This window comes from Arachis hypogaea, chromosome 11 (assembly GCF_003086295.3).
Source record: "Arachis hypogaea cultivar Tifrunner chromosome 11, arahy.Tifrunner.gnm2.J5K5, whole genome shotgun sequence".
NCBI classification, from domain to species: domain Eukaryota; kingdom Viridiplantae; phylum Streptophyta; class Magnoliopsida; order Fabales; family Fabaceae; genus Arachis; species Arachis hypogaea.
Window position 1 is genome coordinate 134,154,867 of NC_092046.1, and position 11,901 is coordinate 134,166,767.

Sequence of the window (11,901 nt, forward strand, 5' to 3'; positions counted from 1 at the left end):
TATGTCTTTACAGGAGAGAAATGGGACCGAAATAAGACAATTGTCAATGAAATATTTGCATATAATGTGGCATTGAATATCATGCATGAAAGTAAGGATCTTGAGCTAAGATCAGTCGAAGAATGTCGACAAAGGAATAATTGGCCAAAATGGAAAGAAGCCATGAAGGCTGAATTAGACTCACTTGCAAAACGTGAAGTCTTTGGACCTGTAGTCCGTACACCTGAAGATGTAAAACCTGTTGGATATAAATGGGTATTTGTGAGAAAACGAAATGAGAAAAATGAAGTTGTGCGCTATAAAGCCCGACTTGTGGCACAAGGTTTTTCACAAAGGCCCGGTATAGATTATGAGGAAACGTATTCCCCTGTAGTGGATGCGATAACATTGCGCTATTTGGTCAGTTTATCTGCATATCATAAACTGCATATGCATTTAATGGATGTGGTAACAGCCTACTTATACGGCTCATTAGATCGGGATATCTATATGAAAGTCCCTGAAGGACTAAAGATATCTAAACCATCCAATGAATATTCGCAAGGGTTATACTCAGTCAAATTGCAAAGATCTTTATATGGTCTAAAGCAATCTGAACGAATGTGGTATAATCGTCTTACTGAGTATCTGGCCAAAAACGGATTCAAGAATGATGATATCTGCCCATGTGTTTTCATAAAGAAAACTATATCTGGGTTCATTATAATTGTTGTGTACGTTGATTATTTAAATATCATTGGGACTCCTGAAGAGATTCCAACAATTATAAAAACTCTAAAAGAAGAGTTTGAGATGAAAGATCTTGGAAAGACTAAGTTTTGTCGCGGCCTGCAGATCGAGCATATAAAAGGTGGGATCTTTATTCATCAAACAACATATACAGAAAGGATCTTGAAAAGATTTTATATGAATAAGTCTCATCCATTAAGTACACCAATGATCGTAAGATCTTTGGATGTGAAAAAGGATCAATTCCGTCCTAAAGAAGAAAATGAAGATATCCTTGGTCCTGAAGTACCATATCTTAGTGCCATTGGAGCGCTAATGTATCTTGCTAATAATACGCGACCTGACATATCATTTGCTGTGAATTTACTAGCAAGATATAGTTCCTCTCCAACCAGAAGACATTGGAGTGGAATCAAACAAATCTTTCGATATCTTCATGGGACGGTTGATATGAGTTTGTTTTATCCCTATGGATCCAAGTCACAATTAGTTGGCTATGCAGATGCTGGATACTTGTCTGATCCACATAAAGGGAGATCTCAAACAGGATACCTGTTCACATATGGTGGTACAGCTATATCATGGAGGTCCACAAAACAGACGATAGCAGCAACCTCCTCTAATCATGCTGAAATACTGGCGATTCACGAAGCTAGTCGTGAGTGTTTTTGGCTGAGGAGTCTGATTCAATATATTCTGTCATCATGTGGACTGATTGATCATAAGATAGCTCCAACTGTCCTGTTTGAAGATAATACAGCATGCATTGCCCAACTTAAGGGTGGATACATCAAAGGTGATAGAACAAATCATATTTCTCCCAAATTCTTCTTCACTCATGACCTTTAAAATCAAGGGACAATTGATGTCCAACAGATCCGTTCAAGTGACAATCTGGCAGATTTATTTACAAAGTCACTTTCAAAATCCTCCTTTGAAAGATTGGTACATGAGATTGGGATGCGCCGATTTCGAAATATTAAATGATGTCGATAAGAGGGGGAGACTGTACTCTTTTTTCCTTGGTCAAGTTTTTTTCCCATTGGGTTTTTCTTGACAAGGTTTTTAATGAGGCAGTTTCCATCATAAAGGATATTGTACTATTTTTCCTTCACTAAGGTTTTTTCCCACTGAGTTTTTCTTTAGTAAGATTTTAATGAGGCATAATCCTAAATGGACATCCAAAGGGGGAGTGTTGTGATAAGTATAAAAGTTGAGTTGGATGCCCATTAATGTCTGGGCGGCTCAGCTTCTCAATGGTAAATGTCATTAAAGAAATGTTGAAAAAGTAAAATATGTTACCATTATAAATAGCAGAATGTTGTTTTACATTCGTACATACAAAAACAACAGCAATATAATAATATTCTCTTTCTTTCTCTTACTATAAACAAATGCTATTATCTCTCTCTACTTTATATATATATTTATGCAATTTTCTCTCTCTTTACTTTTTATACTCCTTTCTATCTTTGTATATATATATATACATTACAACATATAATTTTATTATATATATATAAATTATTATTGAGCTAATTATTTTAATTTTAGAGTCTTCTATTTATACATCTTTATTATATATATATCTTTTATTTTACAACAAAAAGCCTTTTATTTTAATTCTTACTATGAAACTGTTAACTGTGTCTAAGTTAGTTAATCTCTATCCTAATCTTTAAGTATTAACAAAAACAGTTGATATTCTTCACATTTCCAATTTCCCCCATTTTCACAAACACATAGACCCTCCCGAATCTTGATTTTCTAGGGTTACCGTTAGAGACCCACTCACTCAACTCAGCTCAGCTCAGCTCAGCTAAGCTCAGCTCAGCTCACTCGCCACCGTACAGACGAGCTCTTCGCCTCCGTCAAATGCTATTCCGATGAACCCTCCTCTTCCGCCACCGTCGTCGTCATGCAACACCTGCGGCGCCTTTATGCGTGGCGGCACCTTCCTCCACAGCCTCAGCTACCAGGCCAGCAGCCGCCGTTACTGCACCGATTGCCTCCTCAAGAAAAACCACGGTCTCTTCTGCCCTATCTGCTTCCAAGTCTACGATAGAACTCTTTCGCCTCACCTCCGCCTCCTCTGCCTCCGCTGCCCCGCCATCGCCCACCGCTCCTGCGTCACCTCCGACAGTGGACGACCATCGGCGTCCTCTTTCAAGTGTCCGGCTTGCTCCGACCCTAACTTCTCGTATTTCAGGCCGAGACGCGAGGGCGAAGAGCTTGATCCGAAGTCTGCCATGGTTCTCGTTGCCGCGGCTCAAATCTCCGCGGAGTCGTTGAGCAAGGCGGCCGCGGCGTCGCGGCTTTACGCGGAACGGCGAGCCATGGAGGCTGCCGCTGCGAAGAATAAGGCTAGGGAGGCGCTGGAAAGCCTTGAGAGCATTGTGGCGTTGGAGAACGAAGAACAGAAGCAGCAGCAGCAGCAGCAGCCGAAGAAGAAGCAGAAGCAGAAGAAGAAAAAGAAGAAAAAGAAGAAGAAGAAGAAGAAGAGAAATGTCGCTTAACCGAAACGGCTCCCCGCAAATTAAAAGCGTACTCTTTGACTTCGCTTTTGCTATGAAATCATTTTGCAAATAAGATAGAAGAAAAGAAAAGAAAAGAAAAAATGATTAGAATTGTTTCTTGTGATCTTAATCATATTGCTGATTCGGCCTAGATACTGTATTGATAACAGGTTTTGATTAGGGGCTAGTTGATCAGCTTTATGATTTATTCTTTGCATCAGTCAGATATTGAAGCTTCGTACAGTTTACTTTGTCTCTTCCTTATTCAAATTCAGTCTTGGCATGTTAAATACATAGATGGCCTTGTTTACTGATTTTTCTCTAATTCTGAATGTGTTTCTTGGTTTATGAGATATCTGGTTGACAATCTCTTTTTACAAATTAATCTGTTACATCAGGGATGTTAACTCCCAACTCATTTGGCTTAATCTTTATAATATTGGTATTGGCTTGAATCAAATGAGTATGTGAATTTGATCATTCCTTTTGAAAGGCTTTTTGGATGCCCAACTTCTTATTTCAGCCTCTTTATGCTGTGCCTTTCTTGTGGTAGGAAGTGGTAATACCCTGTCTCCCTGAACCTGTTTAACTATATGCTTCCTGGTTCAAACTGTTTCATTCAGTCTCTTTTAATAGTACATTCTAGCCTTGCTTGCATGCACCTAATTTGCTATATGCCTTCTCTCCAAATGCTTTGACGCACAGGTCGTGTTTTCAGATTTGTATATTTCCGTCAGTATGAAACAAAGAAAGACTATTGAACTAGTATGCTTAATTAAGATATGTTTTTCGATGTATTTAATGGTTTCATTTTAATCACATTTCTCTTAGCAAGGAAAATGTGGTTGTCCATAAAGCTTGTAACAAAAGTAGCCCATAAGTACTTAGCCTCTATTCTTCTACTCTAGCATATAGCTAGTAGCCAAATAATGGTGCTCTGCTCATGGTTCTTGTGTTTCTTAGTCCAACTTACAATGGGATTTGTATTCTTGCTTAGAACTTACTTGGTTTATGCATACCAGATTTAACTGTTAATTTTAGGTTTCGTTATGAGGATGCCTTACCCTCTTTTATACCATTTACTTCACTCTATGAAACTTTTTTTTTCCTATAGAAAAACGTTAGTAACAAAACATTGCCCCAAATTAGCCTTTTTTCATTACTTGAGCCTCAATGTTGTTAGCACATTTGTTAGGATAACTCTTTTCAGGATTTTGTGAAGTGAAGAGTGAAAGCAAAAGTTAAAAACAGAAAACAAAAACTAAAAACTAAAAACGCAAACCAAACAACTCCCTAGCAACTGAAATTTTCCATAAATGCTTAGCCTATTTCACTTCAACCTTAATGCTATTAATAAAAAATATTGGTTCAAGGATGTAGGTCATAGCCAACAGCACCTATAAAAAGCAAAGAAAGTTAATCATAAAGAGCAGAAGTTAAAATTTAGAAAACATTTGTTCAAGTGATATACTATGACTTCTTTTCTTTTCATACAGAATGAAGTTGGAGATTCTCATTATAAGCTGATCAGTAATGTCTATATACTTTTGGAATTTTGTTATATTGGATTGCTTATTCTACAACCAACCACATTTGGTGGGATAAAGCTTTGTTGTTCTTGATGTTGGATTGCTTATTCTACAGTGACTAAACCATTTTCATTTTTAATATTTAATTTATAAGGATTTGGAATACTTCTCTTATGAATATCACATTTGAGAGAAGCTTCTCTAGAATACATCATATCTTAGCCTTTTGAATGCTCTTTCTTTATTCAATGTTGTGCCAACATATAACTGCTTTGTGATCAGGTAAGTCATATGATTTTTATGTAAATGCCATTTGTTACACTACGTGGAGGGTATATAATAATTATGTTCACGTATTTACAAGTTGACATTTAAAGCAGCAAAAGCTATTGTCTTGCATTAGTATTATAGAGAGATTACATGCACGTGTATTTTAAATGTATGTTTGATATTAGGTCAGTTATATTATCTGTTAGTACTTAGTAGCCGTTCTCATTTTATTCTTGCCTGACTCTTATGGAAGATCTACATCTATTATTGTGAACAAAAAATGCAAATATTTTATGTATAAGTAGGTATCATAACATTGAATCTTTGATTTCTGAGGTGGTTTACTCTGATTTCTTCTGTACCTCATACTTTGCTTAACCAGCTTCTCTAGTTGTATGCTATGTTGGGAAAACGGAAGTGAAACCTATTTAGGAGTTATGTTAGTTATCCAAATATTCCCTTATCTATTGAGAAGGTTCATGTATTTTCAGTATCCATTATAAGGTTCAAACACTCTCTCCGAGATGACCATTATATGTGTGACAATTCAACTAAACTTCAGAGTCATGAACAAGTATTGAGGAAGAAATAACTATAAATTGTAGTAAGATGGTAAAGTGTGATGCAATATTTTTCATCATTGGAGTGCTATCAACTGAACAGGTACATGCGGATCTTTTGATGCTTGATTGACATTAGAAATTGTCCATAGTTTTATTTTGCATAAGAATTCTTATTACATTTGTGTATATATGTAATGTTGTTGGCTATCCACAGAAGCTGGTTATTGATTATTAAAGCTCTTGAGCAATGCATATCATCATTGCTTATGAAGTGATTATGTATAACTTGTGGGCTGTGGTGTAATTGGGTGACAGTGGTATCCAAAATACAACCTGCAGAGTTTCATTTGCATAATAAATGTGAATTTTCTATAAGTATATGTGATTTATCTGAAGTTATCCTATGTATGATATTTAGGTAGTAGTTTGAAGTATGGAAAAGTTTTTGGTCATAGTTAGGATTCAAAGGCACTTTAAATTACTAAATTCTTATGGTATTGTGCATTTTAAATTCTTTTTTGTCCCTCCTTTCCCATCAGCGAAGTTTATATATATATATATATAGGTGACGTCTATGGTGGCTCAACAAGTAATGACTAAGCATGGCTAAAGGTTGATTGGCCATTTAAAGGATGATATGTGGACATGTAGTAAGTGAACTCATTATTATATATTTAAAGGAATGTAGAGGATTATAAATGAAAAATTTTTACTGTCAGGGCAAAAGGGGAAATGCAATGTTTTATTTTTTCTTGTGAGTTTTTATAGTGATCGAACAAAAATTGAAAATTAATTACCTAAGAATGGCAAACCAAAAAACTTATGTATCATGAGAGCAAAGAGTAGGGGTGGAAAAAGGCCAGGCGGCCTGCCAGGGGCCTGCAGCCTGGCCTGTGTTTGGCCTGGCCTGGCCTGGCCTGTTATAAAATAGGTACAGGCCCAGGCTCTTTTAAAAGCCTTAATACATTTATAGGCCAGGCCCAGGCTCACTAATTAGCCTTATAGGCCTGTCAGGCCTGCCTGGGCCTGTTAAAATATAATTAAATATATAAATAATTATTTATTATTAATAAAATTATGAGATATTTTAAATTTATTATATTTTATTATAAATATTTTTGTATATTTTAAATATGTTAAAAGTTTAAAATTTTTTACAAATATTAAATATATGACATATTACATATAACTATTTTTATTAAAAAATAATTGTTTTTAAATAATATTTTTATTTTTGTAAAAAAAATTAGCAGGCCTTTTAACAGGCTTCAGGCCAGGCCAGGCTGAATAACAGGCCAGGCCTAGTACTTTATAAAGAGCCTATAACAGGCTACAGGCCAGGCTCAGGCCAATCAACTGTATGACAGGCCGGGCCTGTTAAGAGCAAAGCCTGGTCTGGCCTGGCCTGTTTCCACCCCTAGCAAAGAGAAACAAAAATCCTTGTAACTTCCTTATTAAAGAACAATAAAATGTCTAAAAAAAATAGAGTTATGTTACGTGTACACTAAAATTAGCTATCAAAGTCAGCTATCAGTATAAAATACATGTTAAAATATAAATATATATTGAAAATAAATTAAATCACACATGTATTTATATATAAATACATTGATGGCTGATTTTATTGGCTGATTTTGGTGTACAAATAGCATTTCTCAAAAAAATAATAAGTTGAATTGGTCTAATAGTTAGCTCACTAATCCCTTTAAATAAGTGTTATGGGTTCGAATTCCGCCTTTTACATGCAGTAATCCATTAGTCAGTGATGCGTGAGCATCTTTCCTATTTTTTCCTAGTGAATTTGCATTTAATTTGTTGAGTTTAATTAAGAATTAATTATCTTTTAGCCACTATGGATGCTACTTTGAGTCTTGTGAAATTCTGTTTATTTTATGTAGCATTTGGTTGGATTTGATGGAGCTTCCGCAGAAAAAGAGAATAAGGCTATATCGGGCAGGAACAACTTAGAGGATGGAGAGGAAGCTTGCACAAATGGAATCAGCACAAGAATTAAAGGAGATGACAGCGAGGAGCGACGCGTGCGCGTACTTGACGCGTGCGCGTACTTGACGCGTGCGCGTGATTTGGAGCTTTCCATGGCGACGCGTGCGCGTACCTAACGCGTACGCTTGAAAAGCGAAGTTGCACAGCGACGCGTGCGCGTACCTGACACGTACGCGTGACTGACGTGTACACGTGACATGCACCACGTGCAGAAAACGCTGATTTTAATTCTTATTTAAACTTTTATTTTAAAAGAGGAAAAGATATTATTTTAGTTTTAGAAAATAGATTTTAAATTAATTAGGATTAGATATAAAAGAGAAAAGAAACTTCTCTTCTCGGGATCCCAACATTAGTTAACTTTTCATTCCATCTAAGTCCAATTTACAATCCTAGTTTTCCACTCTGAACCATGAGCAACTAAACCTCCACTGTTAAGTTTAGGAGCTCTGTCTATTGTATGGATTGATACTATTATTTTTCTATTTTAATTCATGTATTGATTTATATTTTAAGGATTGTTTTCGTTCTTTATCTTGTGAATTTGGGTGGAACGGAAGTATGACCCTCTTTTTAATTGAGTTCTTGTATAACTTGGAAAAGCTCTTTACTTGAACAGCAGCTTGAAAACAATTTCTCCTAAATTATAATTATCTGGACTTAACGGGATACGGGACATATAATCCTCTTATATTTGGGTAATTAGGATTTTTGTGGTATATAAACTAGAATTAAGTTTCACCTTCTAATTGGAATAAATTGACCAAAGAATTGGCGGTTGATGAGACTAGAAAGGTCTAAGGAATTAGGGTCTAGTCACATATAGTTGCCATGAATTAAATCTTGCATGATTAAAATAGTTAATAAGAAAAGTCAATCCGGAAAATAGATAACTCTGAAGCCTTAACTGTTTCTCCATACTTTATTCCCAACTTATTTACTTGCCTGTCTTCTGTCGCTTTTTGAACTCTCAAACACTATTTTCTGTTTGTCTAACTAAGTAAATCACTTAACCATTGTTGCTTAGTCCATCAATCCTCGTGGGATCGACCCTCACTCACTTGAGGTATTACTTGGTACGACTCGGTGCACTTGCTGGTTAGTTTGTGGTTATAAATTTTGCACCAGTGAGCAGCATCATTGACCTGCCGAACTGAGGAGTACCGTGAAAAACAAAAAAAAAATCTAAAAAAAATAATAAAAACGATAATAATGAAAGAGAGACACGATGATGAATTTATTTTATTTAAATATTTTATATTTGTGAAATATATTATAAAAAATTATAAATAAAAATACAAAAAATGTGATTTTATATTAAAAATTTAATTATTATAATTAAATACTAATTACTTACATAATTTTATTTATTTAAGAGTAGCTTTATCTATTCATAATAAATTTAAATGTTACTAAGATTTATTTTTATATTACTATATTACTTGGACAATTTTTAAAAAATAAATAGATTAGATTATACTAAAAGAGGTATACTTTCATTGTTTTTGTTATCAATTATTTTAACATTTTTTTGTTCTGTTTTAAAATTTCGTCTCCTTTCAATTTTTTCTCAACATTGGTACAGTTATTGGTTTTGGATAATTATTTTAAAACAAAGACATAAAATTATATCTCAAACGATTTTGCTAGAGAACTAAGGGCCCGTTTGAAAACTTTAGAAGTAGCTTTTTTTAACTTTTGACTTATGAAAAGTAGTAGTATTAATGTCGGGTGCAATTTTCAAAACCAAATTGCAACTTTTTAAGAAACTATTTTGGAGCTTATAGAGAAGTTAAAAAAAATGACTTCTCTCATAATACTTCTACTTTTCATTACATTTCTTTAAAATAAGCACTTTTAGAGTTAAAAATCCAAATACAAAATAACTTATTTATAAGTTACTTTTAACAGAGTCATTTATTGTTTAAGTTATTTTATCAAAAGGAACTTAATTAAGTTAGTTACCCAAACTGAACCTAATTAGGAGAAAACTAACTTAAACCAACTAATTAAAAAACGGGCCTGTTATTAAAAAAAAATTCTCACTATTCTAATTTTTTAAATTTTAAAATTAAGAGTAAAGTATCGTTTTTGTCCCCAACGTTTTGGGTAAGTTCCAAAGTTATCCCTAATATTTAAATCGTCATCTTTAAGTCCCTAACGTTTTAAAATTGACTCAATGTTGTCCTACCGTTAGGGATCTGTTAACAGAATTGACGGCAGGACAAAATTGAAACGATTTTAAAATGTTAGGGACGTAAATAGGACGAAAACGTTGGATAAAAAAATGATACATAGAAATAAATTTTAATTTTATCCTTCGCTAATATCAATTTTTTATGGTACATAGTTATTCAATTAAGTTTAATTTACTTAGATGTGGTTAAAAAATAATTGAATAACTATGTACAGTAAAAAATTGATTTTATTCAAAGATAAAATTAAAATTTATTTTTATGTATTATTTTTGTCTCTAACATTTTCGTCCTATTTAAGTCCCTAACATTTTAAAATCATCTCAATTTTGTCCCGTCGTCAATTTTGTCAACAGATTTCTAACGGCAGGACAACATTGAACCAATTTTAAAACATTAAAGACTTAAATAGGAAGATTTAAATGTTAGGGATAATTTTAAGACTTATCATAAACGTTAGGAACAAAAATGATACTTTACTCTAAAATTAAAAATAAAAAAAATTGACTTAGTTTGCTTATAATAGTGTTAGTTCCTGGACTTTTTCTATTTCAAATGTATAATATATATTTGATTTATTCTTTTTTGAATTAGTCACTTAATTTTATATTATACTTGTTTTATTCCTTTGAGGGAAGGAGGGGGAGTGGAAGACTACTAAAAAAGGATAGAGTTATCGAAAACAGAAAAAGAGGACATAAATACAATAAAAAATATTAATAGTTTAATATGCATTACAATGAATAAAATTCATAATATTTATAAATCTTAAATTTATCAATCTTAAATTTATCAATATTTATTTAAATAGATAGATATTTATTATTTTTAATTTCAAAATATTTTATATATTTAGATTATTCGTATAATAGATAAGTAGAACTATTTTTTTTAATTTAATTATGAGTTTACATTATATACAAATTAAATATTAGTACATCATTTAATAGTAAAAGAGCATTTTAAAGATGTCCAAACTGCTACATCCTACTTTAATTGGTAGAAATTTATATGTAGTTATTTTTATATAAAATTATTAGTTAAAAATCGTTAGATATTTTTATATATTTAAAATTTTGAATAAATTATTATTAATAATTTTTAACTATCAATTTCATAGAAAAACTGCATGTGAGTATTTGTCTTTTTAGTTTTAGATAATACCTCAATAAAAAATTAAACTAACTAGATAAAAAGAACAAATCGAATATATATTACACATTTAAAATATTAATGTTTTTGTTTTTAAAATAATTTTTCAAGACCAATAACCACATCTACCTTGGAAAAAAAATGAAAGTGGACGAAATTATAAAACAAAACAAAAAGAAAAAATTAAAATAATTGATAACAAAAAACAATGAAGATATAATTTTTTAATATACTCTAATTTCTTTATTTTTAAATAATTATAATATAATAATATAAAAGATAAATCTTAGTAACATTTAAATTTATTATGGATAAATAAAACTACTTTTAAATAAATAAAAATATGTAATTAAATTAATATATTTCACAAATATATATATATATATATATATATATATATATATATATATATGTTTTTTTTTTGTGAGCCATCTTTTTTTTTATTATCATCATTTTTTTTTCTTTTGGACTTAAATTTTTTATTGTTCTTTAAATAAGAAGCAACATGAGTTTTTTTTTTGTCTAATTACTACAAGACCCAGAAGACAAAAACAGTTCTTTGCATTGCATTTTTTCTTTTGTCATTAGTAATGTTTCTGTATGGATATCTGAAGGGGGGAGCTAGGCCTCTGGGAGTCGGCGTCGAGTTGTTATCTTCGGTGCCGATCTTTAAGCCTTGGGAAAGTCCGAGCTTCACTCCAGGGGAGATGTCCAATCGCGCAAAACGTGAGTAAGAAACAAGGGGGAGTACCTGCAAAGACACTTCGAAACTTAAGTCAATATTGAGAATTCAATGTGTCTCTTTAAGATAAAATATCATACCTTTATAGGTGAAGTAAGGTAGGTCGGTTACATTTCTGTTGGTCTTCTGAATTGAAGAGCAATAACTAGGTCTTGATGGGTGATGACGTTACATCGGACATTTTTATTATGGGATATAATC

At 32.5% G+C, this 11,901-nt stretch overlaps 1 protein-coding gene across 1 annotated transcript; it reads left to right on the forward strand.

Annotated features, from left to right (window-relative positions):
• The first annotated feature begins 2,414 nt into the window (after nucleotides 1-2,414).
• On the forward strand, nucleotides 2,415-3,563 carry LOC112722712 (uncharacterized). The gene has a single exon (XM_025773838.3). It carries the CDS (start codon nucleotides 2,616-2,618, stop codon nucleotides 3,243-3,245), a length of 630 nt encoding a protein of 209 aa, XP_025629623.1. The 5' UTR covers nucleotides 2,415-2,615; the 3' UTR covers nucleotides 3,246-3,563.
• Nucleotides 3,564-11,901: the final 8,338 nt, after the last annotated feature.